Source organism: Pseudomassariella vexata (genome assembly GCF_002105095.1).
Source record: "Pseudomassariella vexata strain CBS 129021 chromosome Unknown BCR38scaffold_13, whole genome shotgun sequence".
Taxonomy (NCBI): domain Eukaryota; kingdom Fungi; phylum Ascomycota; class Sordariomycetes; order Amphisphaeriales; family Pseudomassariaceae; genus Pseudomassariella; species Pseudomassariella vexata.
The window spans coordinates 396,730-417,715 of NW_024467968.1; the positions used below are offsets into that span (position 1 = coordinate 396,730).

Here is a 20,986-nt window from a genome sequence, read left to right on the forward strand (position 1 = left end):
TATTTCAGAAGGAGGTTGCGATAATGGAAGGACTGATGGTGACGATAGCCGTTGCTGTGAAATCAGGCTAACATTGTCATCGAAGAACAGGTCAACGTCATCCTGTAAATCGGTCGGAATTGGAGATTGCGAGGCATTGGCTTTATTGGCAATTAGTTAGGGGACTCTAACGGTCCTAAACACCAAAATAGGGTCACGATACCACTCTAGCTCCACTTTCTTAGCTTCAACCCCTGTCAACAGGGCCCGACCCCTAGTAACTTCCAGGGGCACCCTACTCTCGCCGAGACTTAGCGAGCGATCCAGGTCAAGACCTCTCGCCGCGAGAATTTGCAAAGCCATTATCACTCGTCGAGATCTTGAGTATGCCAGACCCACTCGGCGAGCGCTCGATCGATGGCTAACCCTGCTGCGAAACTATACAGCTCAATGTCACGACCTGGGTTGCATCGCATTGGTAGAAACCTCGATTAGGTGCTATCTGTGAAGGTCAACCCTCGCAGACTCACTACAACCAGGTGACTTACAGCTGGAACACCTGCCGTGGCAGTGTCAGATGGGAAGCCAATCATAACCCTTGTAGGAGCCCCGCCAAGCGTGGATGACTTAGTCGCGCTCCCTCAAACCTAAGTTGTCATCTTCTTTCCTTCGCTCCTTAGAGTAGAATCTTCGTCGATAGTATCACGACCTGGGTTGCATCGCATTGGTAGAGACCTCGATTAGGTGCTATCGACGAAGATTCTACTCTAAGGAGCGAAGGAAAGAAGATGACAACTTAGGTTTGAGGGAGCGCGACTAAGTCATCCACGCTTGGCGGGGCTCCTACAAGGGTTATGATTGGCTTCCCATCTGACACTGCCACGGCAGGTGTCCCAGCTGTAAGTCACCTGGTTGTAGTGAGTCTGCGAGGGTTGACCTTCACACTCAACATGGCCAAATACTGTTAATTATCTAACTGAGGAGGAAAGTAAAATAAACGAGTTTTCCGAGAACACAAACTATGTTTTTATATGCCCTCGATGGTTCCTTTGTTGGATCCGGACGCAAGGTTCTTGCAGCTCCGGATCCCATTTCAGGCACTGTGACGGTTGTCACGTGATTGACCTACATTGGTCTGAACAGATTGATAAGTGGTTGCAGATATCAAAGTCAGGGACTTTGGTATTGTTCTCTTTTGGTGAAGACATCTGGTACGGTGGCGTAGTGGCAAGGATTGCAACCCCTAGCACGGCGTGACAGGCACAGCCTGTCACAATCCCAGATCTAAACTAGGGGTAATAATAATAATAATATTAAATACGCCGTAGGTGTTAACCCTCGGTACCTCTACAAGTACTCCCTTAAGGGGCTATAGATGATATAGCGGGCCCTTAAGCCGCGTCGGGCGGTTATACAGGTAAACTTGTAGCCAAACGACTACTAAACCTCCTGTCCCTCCCTAAGTCTGTGCTACAACCCCTGCCTGAACTACCGATAAGTGTGGTAATGTGGCACTTAAATGCGTCCTCAGGGGTGGGATGCTACTGATGTGCAGAAGATGCTCGACTATTTTTTGTCGCGACAAGTCGTAGTATCTGCTAATTGGGGTTCTCGTCGAGCGTATACACCTCAACCATACGCTCAAGTGGATAGACCGTAACGTGGTCTAGACGCTCGCAAGAATCGCGGCGAGAGGGGCTCCGATAAGGGGTCGGATTAACGATTCGAATTCTGGACCGGCTGTCGAGTTATATTCCGCCGACGTAGTGCTTGACGGTCGACTGGCTAGGATGCTCGTAATCCTAAACTGCACCAATCTCCCTATTATCGCTAGGTAGGCGAAGTCAACAAGGTGGGCAGCGCGCCGTAAGGGTTGACTAAACCCCCTTGTGTGTCAGCTGCGGGATTCGAACCCGCGACTCGTCACCGACCCAAGTGGGCGAGGCTCAAATCGGGACTTATCTACCAGCGAAGTGACCAACTACACCAGCCGACTGTACTATTTGGGAGTAGATTGTGTTGTTGATAACTCAATGAAGAGAATCACCAACTATACTACTCAACAAGTCAATTTGAGGTTGATAACCAATCAGAACCTCCCTGAATTGGTGCTTGTTATGGCGTAGATAGAACATCACGTATGTACATGCTATTAGCTATTAATGAGAAGGACCTCCAGTTCCATACTCAGCATCTCCCCTGGCCCAGTTGGAGACACCGAGATATCAGCCGCCCCTCCCCATCCTTATCTAGCTTGTCTCCAAGTGCCAGAGATTGGTGAGCGAGTGCCGTCTCCACAAAGTATTGGTCCTGGCAGCAGCTCTGCGGCATGTCATGTTTGGACCCAGGCGAGAATACGGTCGCTAGTTGTACTATCAAGATTTCGTGGCATTGTACTCTTTTCTATCGACGCAGAAGCTCAATGTCCATGCGTGCCGTGGCCCTGTACGTGAGATGCTCTCATTTCTCCTCTCGAATTTCCTTCTTCCTTCCCCCTCGACTACTCTCGACTCCTCAATCCACCCCTCCACTTTCCAACCAAGCCGTCACTCTCTCCCTCGGCGGCTGTACACCAGCATTCGCCAGCTCCATTATGAACAGTATGATTTGGGGGGAGTGGGAACGAGATAAGAAAATAAAATAAAATAAAAAGCGTAGAGAACCCCGATGCCCAATGCTGCCTGTGTGGTACTAAAAGTCAAACGACGCTGAGACCCACCGGCGCCGTTACTGCTTTACTCGCTGCGTCGCTCTAGTTGATTAATAGCCCTGTTCTGGTTCTATCTCTCATCACAAAACGAGGGTCACGAACGAGAGAAAAAAGGTGTGTTTTGGTTTGTTCCATTTCCGAACTCCGCCGAGTTGAGATACCAAGATCCACGTCCAACTAACACGGGATTCCGGCAGGATCCTGCTTTGCGCAAGCAGAAGATAGTCTCGGTTGACCACTTGCAATGCCGATGTTTCGTGAAGAATACAGAGGACGTTGGGGAAAGTTGATGATACTGGGAAATTTCGTCGTAGATGCGTGAAGCGGTTGTATCAAACAGTTATGCCGAGGATGGGTGCGGCCCCAAAGAGTATTAAAAGGTCTTACTAAGTAAGAGAAAGCGTTGATCCGTGCCAATGCTCTCTATAGTCTATATGGAATCGCAATCATGACATATCCGTTTAACCTGCATTCGGTTAGTTCCACACGTTCTGCCTGATCCTGTGTTTGTGGGTCACTCACCACAGCAGAGCACCTTCATGAACTTCTGGAAGCCCGTCGGTTCGGGTTCGGTTGGACGACCGCCATTTGGCATGTTGGAAGGACCCATGTTGGCAGGTGGTGCCATTCTCGATGGCAGATTCTGGTTGCTATTTTGAAACTGGGCTTGGGTTGAGCCAGTTGGCGTAGCCATGTCCCGGAGACCCCCCACCCCGCTAACTCGCTGTGCGTTAAGCGCGCCGGGTGCGTTTGGCCGGCGCTTGTCCGTCGCCTTCGCTGGAGACGGAGGTGGGGGCTGCGCGGCGTTTAAACGGTCGCGGGTGAGATGAGGAGTGCTGGCACCATTGCGGGAGGCGCCATGGAGTTCCATCTGCGACGGGCCGGGCCTTTGGTTTGGGTTGTGGTACGCTCCGTGCTTGTGCATGGCGTCCCAACCCTTGCCAGAGTCCTTATTAATCTTCATCCAGTCGTACTCGCCGTCCTCGACCTCGCCCGTGTTCTTCAGCGCCTGCGTGAACAGCTCCCGGAGATAGTCATAGTCGGGAGTGTCCTCGAACCCGAGGTTACGCACATAGGTCAAGTACTTGCTGAATTCATCGGGGAATCCTTCGCAAAGATCCTTAATCTGGGTAGTTTGCTTCTTCTCACCAATCTTCTCGTACTTCTGCTTGTTGGTCGCAGCCTTCAGGCCCTGCCACGGCAATCCGCCACGCAAGAAGTACATGAAGACGTGACCCAGGGCCTCGAGGTCATCACGACGCGATTGTTCACGACCCAAATGGGTGTTAATACTCATGTATCGAGCAGTTCCTGATAGCGACTTTCGCTCGCGGTAGGGAATGTGCTGCTTGGACTTGGGGTCCCGGTACTGCTTGGCCATACCAAAATCCACAACATGGATCACATTCGCTGCCTTGGTTCCAGGGCGTCCAATAAGGAAGTTGTCGGGCTTGATGTCTCGGTAGATCAGATTCTTCTCGTGGATGGTCTGGACACGGGAGAGCTGTATGGGATGTCAGTACAGGCACGTGGGACATTGGAGTGGTTCAAATACCATTTGCTTGGCGACCATGACGACCGTCTTAATCGAGAATCTCCTGTTGCAGTGGTCGAAAAGGTCCTCCAACGAAGGTCCTAGCAGATCTATGACTAGAATGTTGTGTAGTCCTTCCTGGCCGAAGTAGTATACGTTGGGGATACCCGCTATTGGCGATTCCGTCAGCTGGGGTTTCATCCGGTGTGGCCTCCGAGGATCATTAGCATTGAAATACTTACGGCAACCAACGAGAATTTTGTATGTCCGATATTCATCGCGGAGTTGGGGGGCATCACTCTTCCGGGGTTCCTAAATACCATAGTCAGTCAATTGTACAGGGCGAGATGAAGGCGCGCGATGAGAAGCCGATGAGCACAAAACGGAACAGGATGTGTTTGGCATCCGATGAACGGCATCATCATCAATTGATACTCACAAATTTGATGGCAACTTGTTGGTTGTTCAACAGGTTAGTTCCCTCGAAGATGACACCGAAGGAACCCTCTCCGATCTTTTTGCCGACTCGGTAATGTACACCGACGACGTTTGACGAGGAGGAAGCCATTGCGAGGAGCGACGAGGTTCGTCAGGGAGTGCGGCTACACAACACGATGGGGAGAAAAAGACGGTCGGGAGCAGATTTGCGTGGTAAGCAAAAGCGGTGGGCGAGCGGTAGATGACCCGAGGCGGTGGCTGCCCGACGCGGCAAGTAAATAGAGTATCTAAGATACGCAGACGCTCAATATTGTGGGTGGCTCATCTCTCGAGTGTATTAATGTATTGACGGGGCACTCGAAGAAATGGCGAAGAGACGGGACGGATCCTCGCCAAGGGATGGTTGCGTCGTGCCGTTGTTGTGAGGTTGACCTGATTGAGAGTGAAGATCAAAAAGGGAGAAAATCGAGCGAGACTGGACGCTGCTTGGGTTTGTTGGCCTGGTCTAGTCGCGGTGGAGTGGATGCGAGTGGATGATGGGAAGGCACTGCCCCGTGCGGAAAGTGGCCTAGAGTCCAGGTGCACAATGAGTCCACTCCAAAATGGGCTAGTCCCAACGAGGCAAGAAGCGAGCTGGGGTACGGTTCGGCAAACTCCTTTGCCCATTCTAAAAGTAGCTTTAGACCCAAGCAGAAGCCCCCTTCCGGCAAAAATCTACAATTTGAAGAATGCTTGAATATCAAAATACTGTCGACAGGCAGATTGATTAGCCATTGACCGGTGAAGAAACGGGTTATGAGAAGTTTGGCATAAGGTTCTGTAACAGTACAGTGCAGTGTTTTGTGAAATTGATGGAGACTTCCACGTCAACGGCTCATTTCTCGCATTGCGACAGCCGCAGAATGCCATGACTTGCCTTTGCACGCCCGGGCTTCAGGTCGCCTGAACAATCTCCCGTTACTCGATTCCAGACAATGTTTGAAAAAACAAAGTCGTCATCCAAAATAGTTCCCATCGCTGCTTACTCAAGGAAGTACTCTCCTGATTGCATTTTGTTGTCCGACGACCAACATCAACAGTGTGCAAGTCGAAGGCCGTGCCGCTTCCAAATCAAACCAAAGCCATGCACACCCTCCTTGAAGACGGATAGGGGCCAAAGAACAGAATCATATGCTATGCCACAAAGTCTCGTGGTCCACCAGCCGGAGAGGCCAACTACAAAAAGCCAAGCTTCTGCTGGTGAGACAAACTTGGGCGAGCCTCTAGTCGGCCCGGGCACGCAGATCGCACGTACAAGAAAGGGCCTCGAAGAACATTGATTGACGAGACTCGGAAGCGAATTTTGGCCATTTCAACAAACTGGCTCGTCACCAATCATTTCCCAAGATTTTTTTAACTTACCTACAAGTTACCATTACGGCGGGCGCTCCGGTCGCTGTGGAAATATTGATTCTGACCAGCAAGATTGAATCCTAGGACAATACCTTCAACTCCCATGGGGCCGACGATTTGATAGCTTCTGAGCTGATGATATGACTCTCCAATAGCACCCCAGAAATTACGTCGATCGGGGATTTACGGCAGTCAACAGCTTGCGTCCGAAACCTGGCAGGCTAGAATCTTACTCGGAGCCAAAGAGCTGAAATGAGCCAGTCAAAATTGGCAGTCGTTAACGATTGACCCCATCCCTGCAGCCTGCATTTCGAAACAGCCACAGATATTCAAGAGATGCTATTCTTATGAACTTTCAAGGGGGATGCAATTTATGCCCGTGTTTCTCGAGTCAACCCGGTCCAGTCACCGTTGTAGCCACACAAGAAGAAATAGCCATCCCAAACTCCCGAAAACCTTCTATTCGTATTTCCCATCGCTTGCCACGGCCTCAGCAGATTACCAATACAGACTGACAGGATATTGATGCTTGACCGATCGAGGCTCAACATTCCAGCTGTGCCACAGCTGTTGCAGTGATTGTCGAAAATTGTCGAAACTGGAACACCGGACCATCATGTCTGCCTCTCCATGGCATCTAGCTGGCTCTGCAGATCTAAGGCAAGCCCTAGCGCTATTCTTGCAAGAAATGAAACAAGCATTGGTCGCCCAGCTCAGTTGCGAACCATGGTTCGCTGCAAGTGCGCGGGGAATGGAGTTTGAGTCGCATTTATGTAGCATATCACGATCCATCGTTCACGACAGTCCAGCGCTTATGGCGCCTTTCCCCACGTGACGTCTGATTCTACGCCATGTGTGTGTGTGGAATTGACGCGCATCGTCGGCTTACACTCTTTCTCGACTTCACGAGTCTAACAGGTCTCAATTTCTAACTGATGTCAGGGTCAATTTCAACTCCACCACGCTAGCTACCCCAGCTTCGAGGCCCTAACCCATCAGTCTTGACCGCTTTTGGCAGTTTTAGGATCTGCTTGTCATGTTACGACTCGGTCTACCCGGGAGCCACTGTAGTTTCCCACATATCCACTTGCATTATGGGATGTTGTTCCAAGCGCGGCGGCACCTGAGACGAAATCTTTAGATTCAACCCAGAACGAATGCGGCGTGATTCGTGATAGTTCTAACTATTGCGTTCGTGAATGTCTGAGCGCAGCAGACTTAAGATCTTGAGGCTTGGCGACCCGAAAGCCGGCCGGCCGACCGACTTGGAGTGGCCCAAATGCGGTGCTTGCTCAACATGCCATTATAAACCCCGGGAGATATGTTGGAATTATCATCGGACTTGGCTCGTTGAAGGCGAGCGGCAGAGCTACTCTTTCTTATGTTAACTCTACTTGTACGACACGCTATATAGCCAGGTGGAGTGTTTCCGTCTAACTGCCACACGACATTCCCAACCGTTGCGATGCCGCAACCTCTGGAGCTGACATGGCCGGAGTGTTTAGTGTTTGCAGTTTGGCTTTCCGTTGGACTCGATGACTTATAAATATTTCTAGCAAAACAGCCTGTGAACTGCATGACTAGCCACCATAGTCGTCCAGTGCTTGGACTCCCTCTAGGATATCATACCTGAACTGATCAGAAAATATTGAGCATGGGTTGACCAGTAACTTAACAGACCTAGCTGCCGTGCTGAAAGCAGCCCCTTCAGTTTGTTTTGGCAATGGCAACTCTGTCGTTTCGAGGCCGCCCCGATTTCCTACTTTATGAGGTCAAGTTATAGGCAGTTGGAATCGGAAGCGGCATGTCTTTCTCTCATATATATGGGAGACCAACTCGGTCATGACGTCGGAAGTCTCCTAGTTCACTGTGTTTAGCAAGGCCCGGATCACCAGCTCGCTGTAGGAACCGACGAGAGACATCGGCATGCAGAGCCAGCCAGTTGCCAAGCACAGTACGCTCGGCAACGGTCATTTGCCTGGATACTCAACCGTCGGAAACTTGGAAGCTGCGCAGTCCGACCTACTGAGAGAAAGGAATTTTTATGGATGTTGGCGTTTCGTGCATGAGAATGACCTGGCCCGACATAGCCTCGTTGAATCTCTCACGATAGACCTGAAGCTAGACGAGTAATATCTGGGGAGCTCCTTGATCCACAGTCGCTGGACTGGGAGGCACTTGTCAACAGCATCTTACAATCACTTCCTCCGTCTTCTTTTGGATGTGTACCAATCCGATTCTATGGGTACTTCATTCCCGCCCGTGCTAGCTGCGACAACAATCACAATGCCCAAACCGGTACAGAGACCGTAGCATTCGAAGTTCCTCCTTGAGCAAGGCTCCCTGATCATACCAGACGATCTACGCCCCAAGAAAAACAACAGAGAAGTGATATTACATACTAGTGATATGTTTTGCGACAGTATCTTGAATTCATTGAACTTGTTTCTAGCACGAGTGGACCCGACAGAATTAGCATGTACATACTTGCTCAGCTTGCGTGCTTCAGCGGTCAACTCATGATTCGACTTTCAGACTGTTTGCACAGATACAAACGGACTTCAGGTCTTCTGTCTACCTGCACATAAACGAGAATGAAAGATTGATAACGCTGCAATACTCCATCGCCGACAAGCTCGGCAATCGGCAAATTCCGTCCACCAGTAGGTTACTCGTCAAGACCCCAAAGTCCCGCGCCGTCTCAAACATTGCTAAGTCTCCTCCGTGAACAAACTCCAGCAATGGCCTTGGGTGGACTTCGTGAAGCAATCAATCTCGTCTGGATAATAATACCGACGCTGGGGCCTATTCCGTTTTATCTCGGACTTCCAACGATCCTCAACAGGTGATGGTGACCTACCATGGTTTCCAATGGTGGCAAGCACCTATCTTGTTGATTGCGACTCACCCCGGATAAAGAATAGCGGAGGAAGCTCGACACCCACCGATTCATCTCAGGATACCGGTTCAAGTGAGCGCGAACACTGTGGAAACAACGCTCAGAAAGACGACCCAAGAAGAAATAACCGTGCTGCTGGAGAATCTCGTGATCACGAGGATGATGATTCACAACCAGAAGATGGCTCGAGCGGTGGATACCAGCAGCTGGATACCAACCCAAGGGTTGAGTTGTCCCTTCCACAAGCGCAATCCATTTGGGTTCAATGCCATCCAGTACCCTCGTTGCGCGACAAATCGATGGATGACGATGGATTTCCGAAGTAAGCTGCTATCATCTGTGTCATTTGGAAAGCTGCCTAACCACAAGTAGACGACACGTCAAGTCTGAAAACCGCAGTAAAGAACCGGGCCGGCCCGTGGCTCACATGCGTCAGCGATGTCGGGCAGGGTTCGATTCGAAGGAAATTTGTACAGTTCAAGTGCAAAAACACCTACACTGTGGCTACAAGACGCCGAACCCACCAAACTTGGATCCGGAGCATGGGATCGCTGCGAGCATAGAAGTGAAGCTGATTTCATCTCGATGGTCAAAGAATCAAAATCGATACGTGGGACGCGTTGTGGCCGACTTTCCCCCCACAAGACGAGAATGTTCCCTGCTCAGGTGAGAGCTTGATGCACTTGGGCGCGCTCCCTTTCATATCTCCGTCTCCATAACGGCATATATGCTTTGGAATTATATGACTGTGAATGCTAATTAGACCGTCCAAACCCAGACCCAGAAACCCGTCAGCATTGCCCAGACCTGAAGATCGTTTACATGCCACCCAACATCTGATGTCTGCACTCGACCCGTTGAGTTAACACAACCCTCGACGATTGTGCACAGGCTATCTCTCATGCTCATCAACTAAAAGAGCACGCCGCTTAGCTAATACCAGCAAACCAGGCGAGGAATTCACCGAGGAGCGTCGCCGTGCTTGCGACACAGGATTAAACCATTCACTGCAGCCGATAGTCCCGAATCCAGCATATTCTTCTATGTTTCAGCCTTGTGGTGTGAACTCTACACACAAGGAGGTCAATGACCGGCCTGGCGACTTCAACATTCCAAGTCACGACCATAGAACTCCAGTACACTGCCGGGCCACCCAGCAGGGCAACCTCACATGGCAGGAAGAGGTATGGATAGGGTTCAATATGAGAACGGGTTAGTCGGCAACGACGAATAATCATGATTTTAATCCTCATCGATTACCCAAATAAAGTAAAATAAAACATGTATGAAAGTCGCCGACTGCTCATTGCACTCCTAAATAATAATCAGTCGCTAAATCCAGTTCCTCATTAACTATAATGAAGGGCACCTTGGATAGGGGCAGCTCCATGTGTAGCATCTGTTGTTGCTGAGGGCAGGTGGTCGAAGCGGGCGCGATTGCTGCTACTATCTATCACAGCCAAACAGAGGCATGTATACTGTACGCCATTGACTGAGATTGCAAGTTGGCACAGCAAGGGAAATTTATCAGCTAGGCTCGGGAGTTCAGCGTTCGGTGTTGTCCATCAAGTTAGTCGCTTAGATCTATATACCAAGATCGCATATCAACCCGCTCGAACTCGCGTGGATATATATAAGCCCGTCGGCTGGTGTAGTTGGTCACTTCGCTGGTAGATAAGTCCCGATTTGAGCCTCGCCCACTTAGGTCGGTGACGAGTCGCGGGTTCGAATCCCGCAGCTGACACACAAGGGGGTTTAGTCAACCCTTACGGCGCGCTGCCCACCTTGTTGACTTCGCCTACCTAGCGATAATAGGGAGATTGGTGCAGTTTAGGATTACGAGCATCCTAGCCAGTCGACCGTCAAGCACTACGTCGGCGGAATATAACTCGACAGCCGGTCCAGAATTCGAATCGTTAATCCGACCCCTTATCGGAGCCCCTCTCGCCGCGATTCTTGCGAGCGTCTAGACCACGTTACGGTCTATCCACTTGAGCGTATGGTTGAGGTGTATACGCTCGACGAGAACCCCAATTAGCAGATACTACGACTTGTCGCGACAAAAAATAGTCGAGCATCTTCTGCACATCAGTAGCATCCCACCCCTGAGGACGCATTTAAGTGCCACATTACCACACTTATCGGTAGTTCAGGCAGGGGTTGTAGCACAGACTTAGGGAGGGACAGGAGGTTTAGTAGTCGTTTGGCTACAAGTTTACCTGTATAACCGCCCGACGCGGCTTAAGGGCCCGCTATATCATCTATAGCCCCTTAAGGGAGTACTTGTAGAGGTACCGAGGGTTAACACCTACGGCGTATTTAATATTATTTTATCTACGCCATCGAGTGCCGCAGCGTAACTAATAGCTATCATGTGGAGGATGACCAACTGAAAATGCCAATGTGTAACGGCTGATGGACCGGACGTGGCTCTGTCAGTCGTGGATTGCATCACGTAAGGCGAACTTGACATACAGAGGATTGGGGATTGAATGTCCTCGCCATTAACAGCGCGTACGGTGGTTCATGTTCGTATCGATGGCTTGTGATTAATGGAGTTGCGTAAGTGATTAGCCAGGTTTCCGTAATGTATGGAAGTACACAAAGCTAAACTGTTTACCAAACTGGATCACAAGTTTATTGGGTATAGAACTTGATCCACTTGTTAACTGTTCTCCAGGAGCTCGAAACTCTGCTTCTATTTACGTCTAAAGGGCAATAAAAAACTATTGAGGGGAGTAAGTTAAGTACGTCAAGATATCGACAAACGATCGTCGCCCAGCTTCGCTCTTGATCTCCCGTTAGTATAACGTCTCCCTTGTAAAACGCAGAGCCTGGACTCCTCTTAGGTACAAGTTTGACGAGCATGCTAGAGTATAGCACTCGCTGCTCTGTGAAAGGTTGTTTGCGACTCGGCCATGAAGATCGTTATGCCTGCAGATATGCCGTTTTTAAAGAGGCAGAAAATCTCAATGAAGAGCGGGTGCCGGGATATGATTGACGACGTATTTGGAGACCACGAGCCAGTACTTCACAGTCAGTTATTTTTGAACAAGTTTACCAAAGTGGGACAAAGGACTGTTATGTTTCTCCTCCCCGGAGGCCTTGGTAAACATGCAAGAGCTGGCCGACTGCGTCTGGTGGAGTGCCCTCCTTTCTTATTACCCTCATGGAAGAACCCAGTCAGAAGTGAGAAGTGAAAGGTCCTGTTTTAAGACGTCGGAATTTTGCAAACCCCCAACTGTTTTACTAGACCTTCCGCAGCTGTTTGCATCAACCAGGAAAAGATCCCGAAGCTCCTTCCATTTCCCGTACCCAGCAGGCGCGAGCGAGTATGTGGGAATGGACCATGGTACGGCGTCGAGGCAAGAATCGCTCGGGCAATTCGAATCTACCCTCCTTGTATAAGCCTCGCAAAGTTGAGCTTCTGGACTCGAAGTCCTGGAGTCCACTAATTCAATTACCCAAATCCAAATATTTGCACCAAGCATCCTTCATCACTCGCGTTTATCATCATGTCCACAAACCACGTTCAGCCGATCCACAGGGTCACTGAACACATGGACAAGCATTACGAGCTCAGAAAGAATATAATTAAGATCTGGATGGAAATCGAGCTTGGCGCCGTGGAGTTGTACGAGGTTCGTGACTTCTTGGCCCCCGTATTTCCCATGAAACCGCCTACTCATTACAGGTTCTTCCTGGACTCCCTGAGAAAGTCCAATAGCCCAACAATATACCGAGAGAGATGCTGATGTCATGTTGCCACGTATAGAAAAAGGACAAAGATGAGATCAAGACAAGGCTGCGTGACAACATAAAGGAGGCTGCCAGACTCGCTGCAGGCCTGGCGGACCGGCACATATACAAGGCCAAGGTGCAGCTGGCGTCCTCGCTCAATGCGAAATTGAACGATCCCCATGACGAAAATATCGGGCCGGCGGAAGAGCAGAAGCGAAGGCTTCGCAAGTTGATCGCGGAGATGATGGAAGACAAGACGAAGCTCAGGATTGGGCTCGAGAGCATTGGGTTCTTGGACTTTTGCTGAGCGCGACTGTCAACCATATATGGTAAGTACACGTTATACTGATACCGGGTGGGGATTCTGATAGGGAAATGTTAGGGATAATATGGCTAGCTGTCGACACAAGATATTTCTAGTGTCAAGCAGAGCATTACTTCCTACCGACTCAAGATAGTTCAATTCGCAATATCCGGTTTTGCACTACCAACACCCTCATGCAAACCTGCTTCAGAAAGACCGCGGGACGCTCATACTCTAGTAGAATGCTCATGTGCCAGTTCTTATTCATTTCCACAATGTATCATTACAAGGAGCTGCCCGTCCAGGAGGAGACTCCGTAAGTTCCAGCATGCTGTGCTTCCTACTTTACAGCCTTCTCGTATAAGCGTTCATGGAGGCAGCTTAGGTAAGCTTCTGCTTGATGAAGAAAGACCGAAGATGCGATAGCTGCCACACGCAAGTAATTCCGAGGACCAAGACTTGGATAAACATCCACCGCACGACGCGCGAGTTTGTGGACTCGGACTGATCTCTAAACTCGGCTTCTCGTTCCTGTCGAAGTAGAAATCGTCAGCCTGGTTACCTTGGCACAGCAGTGGATGCGGCCGTCCACTTACCCGCTGGAAAACCTGCTCTCGCCTGATATCCTGCAACCTGCTGTTCAAGTCCTTGACGCGCTGCGAAATGTCCTCCAACTTGCTCTTGTCGGTGCTCTCAATCTCGCTCGTCTCGCCAATGGCCATGTCGAGGCTGAGCTTGATGCCGCCGTTGGGCGTCAGCACGCTCAGCCAGTTCTGCCTGCCCGAGTTGGACGACGGCGTGAAGCAGATCTTGTGGTCGCCTCCCGCCGCCGCTGTGAAGGTGAAGCGTCCGCTGGCCGAGCCCTTCTGGTTGACTACGCGGTGGTCATTGTCGAAGGTTTCCTGTTGCGCGGAGAATGCAGTGTTAGAAGTAGGTTTTTGGACGCGGACTGGGTTTATCAAGGACAGGTAGGAAGGGGGGGGGAGGAGGGGGGCTGACGAACATCGACTGAGATGTAGATGCTGATGCCGTCGTGTCTTGCCCATTTTCCGATATTATTGTCCCACTCTTGCGCCTCGTAGTGGCCGACTACCAGCGTGTCCTTGGGCAGGTCCTCGTAGAAGCATTTCGGGTTGGAGCCATCAATGTAGAAGTATAGCGCTTGAGCGACGGAGCTCAGCGACAAGAGGGGAAGAATCGCCCTCATGCTTGCTTTGAAATGGTTTACGTCTCCCAACTGTAGTCCGAGCTTTGTATCCAAGCTGCTGTGAATTCGCAAGGGGCGCGTGGAGGGCGAGCTGTTGAGACTCGTGGAATGAAGCTTCGTTGCTTGAGCTAGAGCCCAGGATGCAGCTGTATCGACGGGCGTGTCGATCTGGTTTCTAGAGTAGCCACGTTCAAAAAATCAATGGAGCCAGGGGGCCTGTATCTGTATGCACTATGTGGCCCGAGCTCTAGCCTCAGTTCTTCACATGTAGATATTGCAGTATTAATTCTTAGACCCATCAAACTCGTTGAGACGCAAATAATACATCAACAACGCAACGTGGAGATAGTACCCCCAAAAAACTTATTAAAAACTTCGGAATACTCGAGCTTCGTTGTTGTCTGTGTATCTAATCATCCTATTGAGGTATGTGGTTTATGTGGGCATCGATGATTGCACCCAGAACCCCTCGATACTGGGTAAGTAATCCACTAGCAATTACTATCATCGATGCTGTTTAAGTGCCTGTGATATTCAAGAACAACATGAACTTTGGATCCATTTCCATTTCCATTACCTCCAGTTTCTTTTGAGAAGAAGACTGCTGTGTTTCTCGGTTGCAAATATTGATGAACAATGTCGTCAGCTCCCTCTGCCGAGTTCCGTAGACTTTAAATGCATGGTCCGTGCGCATCGCGTCTCCAAGCCTCAGGTTCTCCAATTCGATGCCGATTCTTGGATCATTTTTCACTTACCTGAACCAGCATTTCTTTTATCGAACACATCGCCAAAATGTCATCAGATGTACGCGACGTCCTGAACTTGTCTGTTGAGGATCGACCGCGACCTGCGAAGAGGCAGAAGACGGCTGCTTCGAGGCCCAACTTAAAGGGCCTCGCACGCGAAGTCCAGAACCTCGGAGGCGACAATCCCATCGCCATCGTCCCCGAAATCTCGAGCTTCAAAAAACGTCGACTCGGAAGCCGCAAACCTGCTGCGCGATGGAAGTTGGCACCGTTCCGAAATTCGGCCCGCGGCGACGGACTGCTTTTGAAACACTGGAAACGAGAGGCAGACAAATCGTCAGGCCAGGATGGACCGGCCAACGAGCACGAAGCAACAGCAGAGAAGCAGTCGGAGGAGATTGAAGATTCGGAATTTGCAAAATTCAACGTCTCGGTCAATGTTCCGCAGTACAGCGACGATCAGTACAATGCAACACTGACCAACAAAGATTGGACCAAGGACGAGACCGATTATCTCATGGAGACTTGCAAGAAATTCGATCTGAGATGGCCGCTGGTATGGGACCGCTATGACTATGCGCTAAAGATGCTTGTACCTTCAGGCCAAGGTTCAGGCGAAGGGGAGAGTGACGCAGATCCTAATTCGGCTGTTGTGCCAACGCCCAAGATCCGAACTATGGAGGACCTGAAGGCACGATACTACGAAGTCGCAGCCAAGATGATGGCAGTTCAGAGACCAGTTCAGTACATGAACGCGGCCGAGTTCAGCCTGCACGAGACCATGGTCAACTTCAGACCAGGTGATGAGACCAAACGCAAGGCGTATGCTCAGAGCCTGCTGGGTCGCTCTAAGGAGGAGATCAAGGAGGAAGAGTCTCTGCTCATCGAAGTCAGGCGCATACTGGCCCGCACAGAGAAGTTCAACCAAGAGCGCCGCGAGCTGTACAATCGCCTGGATTATCCTCAGTCTGAGACAACGCAAGATCTCAGCTCGTTCAAGACCAGCATGGGCCTGCAGAACCTCCTTCAAACGCTCATGAATGTCGACAAGTCGAAGAAGAGGAAATCGTTGGCAGGCACCGAGGTGAACACGCCCGCCTCGGCAGGTCCATCTGCGCATCCAGGCTCCACCCCTATCTCGGATCATCGTCGTGAGAGCATTGCCGCATCCACGCACCGCGATTCTATTGGAGAGTCGTCTCGTCCTGAACGGCCGGCCAAGAAAGGGCCCCAGCAGCCCGAACGCAGGAAGCTCACAGAGCAGGAAGAGCAGATATATGGCGTATCCAATCATGATCGTTTGTCTAGTGGACCTACGTTCCGATTCGAGCGCATCAACAAGATACTTACCACCAAGTCGAACGCTCAGCATCAGCGCATCATCAACACTCTGGCGGAACTGGACGTTCCGGCGAGGTTGAACATGCCGACCAAAGCCGTTGTGGACCAAATGGAGAAACTGCTCAATCAAATTGTCATCCTTTTGGACCTTAAGAAAGTTGGCGACAAGCTTGATGCCGACATCAAGGTCGAGCAGGTCAAGAAGGCGGACAGGGAGAAGCGGAATGCACCGGCGGAACCTGAGAAAAAGGGGGGCGCAGATGAGGCGGCGAAGGCTGGCGCACCAGCAACAGAGAGTGCCAAGGCAGATGCAGCTGACGGTGCGCAGCAGGCAGGGCAGAATGGAGATGCTGGCGTCAAGCAAGAAGTTGCGGAGGACAAGATGGATACAACTTGAGCCTGCCCACATTTATAGTCATGAATTATACGTTTAGCCATGTGCCCTTTGATGCATGATTGTGCCTCACCTACCTCACCGACTACAACCAAGCTGCTTCGTCTAGACACGACAGGAGAATCGGCCTCATGTAGCACCTTAACGTTTCAGCCAAGACAGGATATGTTGCTCCTGTTCTTTTTCTTGGTAGTGTACCGTCTCGATGCCTAAGGCTCATGATTTCAAGTATCGAGGGACTTTTCCCACGAGTATGTATGTTCTGGAAGGTCCTCCGCTTACGCCACGTGATTAATAGCAGTGCCATGACGACATTTGGCCATTCCAGAAGACCAGGACAACGGATGCGAGGAATTTCCCAGGGGATTCTTGTCCAGCAGAAACGAGCATGGGCTGAAACGACCTCGTATTAGTAGATGTACCCGTGTCAATCAAGCACTGGGATCGGTGCTTTCACGACGTCCTTGATAGGGGCCACTCATGGGGAGTACTTGCATTATATTCAAATGGTGCAAAAACGGCGTCATGGCGAAGGGTCCATGTACAAGGTATGGAAACGCTCCTTTGAACACATCAGTCTCGAGATATAGTTGACATTTTTCTAGGCACCATGTAACCCGATCCAGAACACGAGCATACAGTCTCGTGGATGGTCGCCCCAACGGAAATGGATGACTACGGTGCCAGTACGGCTCAACCGCCGCATTTACTAAGTGTACGAAAATAATGGCTTTCTTGTCACATTGACGCTCCGCAGGTTATATCGAGAGCAGGCCCACCTTTGCTTTTCCGAATGTACCACACGCATGTGATACGTCCAAAACACGCCTCCCACTGCACATGGGATCGGTCAAAGTCTATGCCCCTGATCGGACTCTTACTCCATTTTGGGGTTTTCATCTCACGGGGAAGAAAAACGCTGTCGACAAGAAGTTTCCCATCTCCAATGGCCCCATTCAAGGCGCACTTGCAATCCACAAGTTCCACCTAGGGAACCCCAGGGCCACTGAGCAGGTATTGATCAATCACGTTCTGCGAAATCACCATTAGCCTTGTTTTTCCCACAGCTGTGGACACTTTTATCATTCTTACCCAGTCATATTGGCTCGGATCGCTCATTACACTATCCAATGGTATCGAGTCCAGGCCATCAAGCGAAAAATCCATGGCAGATATCAATTGCGACTGATCGACTATCGGGGTACTCATCATTGGAGGTGGCTGGGTATCGTTGTTGAGCAAACTTGCCAACGAGCCGTCTCGCACTTCGGGTTGTGGAGGTCGCGGTGGTGCGGCAGGCGTCTTTGCCTCTTGCATGGACACTCTCCGGAGGATGGCACCCATTACTCGCGTGGCATGGGCCGCGTCGTGGGAGATGTGCTTCTTTTCAGACCAGATCTTATACGATGTCCCCAACGCCTTCAGTTTTCTCGAGCGGTCCGCATGGCTGGATCGAGGTTAGAGATCATCATATTTGAAGCGTACGAAAAAGCGGCTTACCTGGGTGCAACAGTTTCTGTCAGGTCGAGGCACAGAATCATGGATGCTAGCAAGAAGTCGTGCAGGCTCAGACTTGAGAGCATGTGCTTGTCGTCGTACAGCCTGCCCCCTGGGCGGCTTTCCTCCTCGTATTCAGCATGCAGGTCCAGAATCCGCAGTGCGGCATCAACGCAAGTACTCCGCGACAGGTTGTACCTCGGATTGTCATTTTCGCTGTTGAGGTATTTTCTATGCAGTACACATAGACTTTTCAAATACATTAACTCCAGCATCAGCCGATGTAGGATGTCAAAGCTCTGGTCCGTGAAACTGTACGACCGAACAGGCCTTATTCTCAGGTTCGACGGGATTTGGTCGTGATATTGGTGGATCTCGTTGTTAAGCTTGAGAATTTCTTCATAGGGTGGTGGTTGGATGAGAAGGGCGTAGCGTATGGCGCGCCGGAGTTTTCGGCATAGCTTCGACTTGTAGCTGAGGTAAAGCGTTGAAGTTGTCTCCGTGAGCGGGCGTGGCGGCGGGAGTGCCATGGCGTTCTCGTCAAAGTCCAAATCAATCAAATTGCCCGGCGACTCGGTGTCACACTCATCGTCACGCACAATTGGTGGCATCCCAAGCTGGAAAGAGAAGAGGCAGTCAAAGACCTCAATGAAGAACCACGCACGGCGGCGAAGTTCGCCTTCAAAGGGTGTCACCTTCGGGAGATACTTGGGATCTCTATGGTACCCCATGCGCTGGGCTAGGCGTACGAGGAGTCCAAACTTGGCCCACAAGCTTGAGTCGCACTCTCGCCTCCTTTGAAGCTCCGTGTAACCTTGGAGCAACAAAGCCTCAATCGAATAAGGCTTTGCAGAAAGGTAGTCCCCAGCGACCAAGCAGTCCTTGGCGAGGTCTGCCAATCTGTCTGGGTGTGCCGCGTCTGTCTCCTTGGTAATGTCTTCGCCCTTCACGATGGAGATGGAAGATGCTACGAATAATATCGATGCGAGAATGCTCACCCAGAGGAGACTGACTGATGATGGATCGCGCCAGAATCCATCATATTCTCTTTGGAATTTGGACGTGTGTATGTACGGGGCAGCTGTGAACCTCGATCCAAAGTAAAGAAAGACCAGCCTATCGGTCCAGTTCTTGGGAGGCAGTCGAGCGACTGCCTGTTCCATGGTCACGGGAGCGCAAGGCCCAAATGTAATGTCGTTGTTCGAGGTATGCATGTGCGAGGGAGGCTCAGGGGTTGGGTGATCCTCCACCTCGGTGTCAATGAGTCCTCGGATATCATGGATACTTTCGAGAATGGAAGCCCAGTGGGTAGGACCGACGTAGCTGTCGCTTCCTTGAGTCGTGAGTGGACCTCCGGCCGCGGACGTTGGAGTTGCCCCCAACGTGCTAGGAGGCGGGCTTAGGTCGGAGCGCTCTCCGTCGTTCAGTGGATCTGAGCTTGACGGAGTATCCGATGCGGTTGGAGCATGCGTGCTGTATACAAGTCCACTAACCATATCTTCCAGTTTTTGAAGCCGAATCTGGAGTACCGGTCTGGTTGGTACGAAGTCAGTCACAGTTACGGTTAAGAGGAGGAGAACAATACGTTGGTGTCAGATTATGATCAAGCCCGCTCAGAAGAATACTCTTGATCCCGGATGTGAGGGGCTGCGCCGTACGCAGTTCGTAAAAGGAAAGCGACGTCTCCGAAAACTCACCTAGACAATGCCTCATGTCTAGGACGGACGTCAGGCTGTCCAGCCGGCCGACTTTCTGCCCGAGGCTTTCGAGCAGCCCGAGGAGTATACTCGCAAAAAGCAGCCTCACCGCTTTTGACGCATCTCTCACATGGCTGCTGTCTATCGCATTTTACCTGAAGCCGATGTTAGCAATTTGTGTCCAAGACCGATCTGAGCGACCAAAAATAGAATGAGCGCGACATGACGACCTGGGATATGGCAGCGGATGTAAATTTCCTCCTTACACTGGAGAACTAATCCCATGACTAGTTCGTTCCAGTTGTCCGGGGCCGATGAGACGCAGTAGATATGTCTCGGGGGCAGGTCCAGATGCGTCAGCGGCTTTTATTTTAGCCGTGCTGCGGGTCGCCAGTCCTGATGGCACTCACCTTTCTAGTCCGACAAAGAGAACAAGACACAGGTGGACGATTCCTGCGTTGAATTTTGCGCTCGTGATTCTCACTTGGCTGCGCGCGAAAGACGCTGGTCTGGTAGCCGCCGGCAGGTCGACCACCGTCCATCTCGGAGGCTACGGCGATAACCTCAAGTTTGCAATGAGGGGGACACGCATACGCAATTGCGCAGTGAAGGCGTTATCCGCTGCGCTCCAAGTCAGCTGGCGGGAAGCCCGTCGCCAATTGTTCCCGGCGAGGAAGCGACGCAACAGAAATTGCTTCCGGCCGGATGCTCGCAGGGTTGGTGGTGGTTCTGATGGGTTGTTCAAGTCATCGGTCTTGCTCGGTATCGTCGTGGTCCATATGTCCGTAGACTGAAAACGCGGGTCCTCCAACTCCGTTGGGTGAGACGACGTGTTGGGGGCTGAATGTCGCGTTCGGCAAACTGGGGCTGAGCATTTCGACGAAGTCGCGGATGTACCTAAAGGTGGGGCTAAGCCTAAACAATGCAAACGGCAGAGCAAAATGTTTCGATAGCCTTTCCAAAAGCGCCCTTTTCATTGGCCAACTGGGCAGTCTGTGGGGTATGTTGGCCAACAATACCCGGCAGTACTTACAACAAGAGCACGAAAGCCATACAAAAGGCAGATCCGACGGGAGATAAGATCGTATTTCCGGACCTTTGGGGTTT

At 50.9% G+C, this 20,986-nt stretch overlaps 6 protein-coding genes and 2 non-coding genes across 8 annotated transcripts; 3 read left to right on the forward strand and 5 right to left on the reverse strand.

Moving 5' to 3' along the window:
• Positions 1 to 1,871: 1,871 nt before the first annotated feature.
• Positions 1,872 to 1,974, reverse strand: BCR38DRAFT_t296. Its single transcript has one exon. It is a non-coding gene; the product is annotated as a tRNA-Thr (tRNA).
• A 1,229-nt stretch (positions 1,975 to 3,203) lies between these two features.
• On the reverse strand, positions 3,204 to 4,791 carry BCR38DRAFT_350874 (kinase-like domain-containing protein; the record flags this gene model as incomplete). The annotated part of the gene is made up of 3 exons (XM_040856608.1): positions 3,204 to 4,193; positions 4,245 to 4,535; positions 4,663 to 4,791. 3 exons carry the CDS (start codon positions 4,789 to 4,791, stop codon positions 3,204 to 3,206), a joined length of 1,410 nt encoding a protein of 469 aa, XP_040712132.1.
• Positions 4,792 to 8,596: 3,805 nt separating this feature from the next.
• Positions 8,597 to 9,789, forward strand: BCR38DRAFT_59232 (uncharacterized protein). The gene is made up of 2 exons (XM_040865506.1): positions 8,597 to 9,274; positions 9,325 to 9,789. The coding sequence occupies exons 1-2, from the start codon at positions 8,925 to 8,927 to the stop codon at positions 9,620 to 9,622; spliced, it is 648 nt and encodes a 215-aa protein (XP_040712133.1). The 5' UTR covers positions 8,597 to 8,924; the 3' UTR covers positions 9,623 to 9,789.
• Positions 9,790 to 10,593: 804 nt separating this feature from the next.
• On the forward strand, positions 10,594 to 10,696 carry BCR38DRAFT_t292. Its single transcript has one exon. It is a non-coding gene; the product is annotated as a tRNA-Thr (tRNA).
• Positions 10,697 to 13,378: 2,682 nt separating this feature from the next.
• BCR38DRAFT_350836 (emp24/gp25L/p24 family/GOLD) lies at positions 13,379 to 14,204 on the reverse strand (the record flags this gene model as incomplete). Its single annotated transcript, XM_040856602.1, has 3 exons — positions 13,379 to 13,528; positions 13,594 to 13,899; positions 14,001 to 14,204. The coding sequence occupies 3 exons, from the start codon at positions 14,202 to 14,204 to the stop codon at positions 13,379 to 13,381; spliced, it is 660 nt and encodes a 219-aa protein (XP_040712134.1).
• Positions 14,205 to 14,942: 738 nt separating this feature from the next.
• Positions 14,943 to 16,738, forward strand: BCR38DRAFT_444892 (uncharacterized protein). The gene has a single exon (XM_040860966.1). It carries the CDS (start codon positions 14,997 to 14,999, stop codon positions 16,686 to 16,688), a length of 1,692 nt encoding a protein of 563 aa, XP_040712135.1. The 5' UTR covers positions 14,943 to 14,996; the 3' UTR covers positions 16,689 to 16,738.
• A 934-nt stretch (positions 16,739 to 17,672) lies between these two features.
• BCR38DRAFT_488588 (fungal-specific transcription factor domain-containing protein) lies at positions 17,673 to 19,678 on the reverse strand (the record flags this gene model as incomplete). Its single annotated transcript, XM_040864290.1, has 3 exons — positions 17,673 to 17,717; positions 17,778 to 18,132; positions 18,186 to 19,678. 3 exons carry the CDS (start codon positions 19,676 to 19,678, stop codon positions 17,673 to 17,675), a joined length of 1,893 nt encoding a protein of 630 aa, XP_040712136.1.
• Positions 19,679 to 20,013: 335 nt separating this feature from the next.
• BCR38DRAFT_444899 (uncharacterized protein) lies at positions 20,014 to 20,670 on the reverse strand. Its single transcript, XM_040860967.1, has 2 exons — positions 20,290 to 20,670; positions 20,014 to 20,242 (listed from the first exon to the last, which is right to left on the reverse strand). The coding sequence occupies exons 1-2, from the start codon at positions 20,419 to 20,421 to the stop codon at positions 20,021 to 20,023; spliced, it is 354 nt and encodes a 117-aa protein (XP_040712137.1). The 5' UTR covers positions 20,422 to 20,670; the 3' UTR covers positions 20,014 to 20,020.
• Between the last annotated feature and the right edge of the window lie 316 nt (positions 20,671 to 20,986).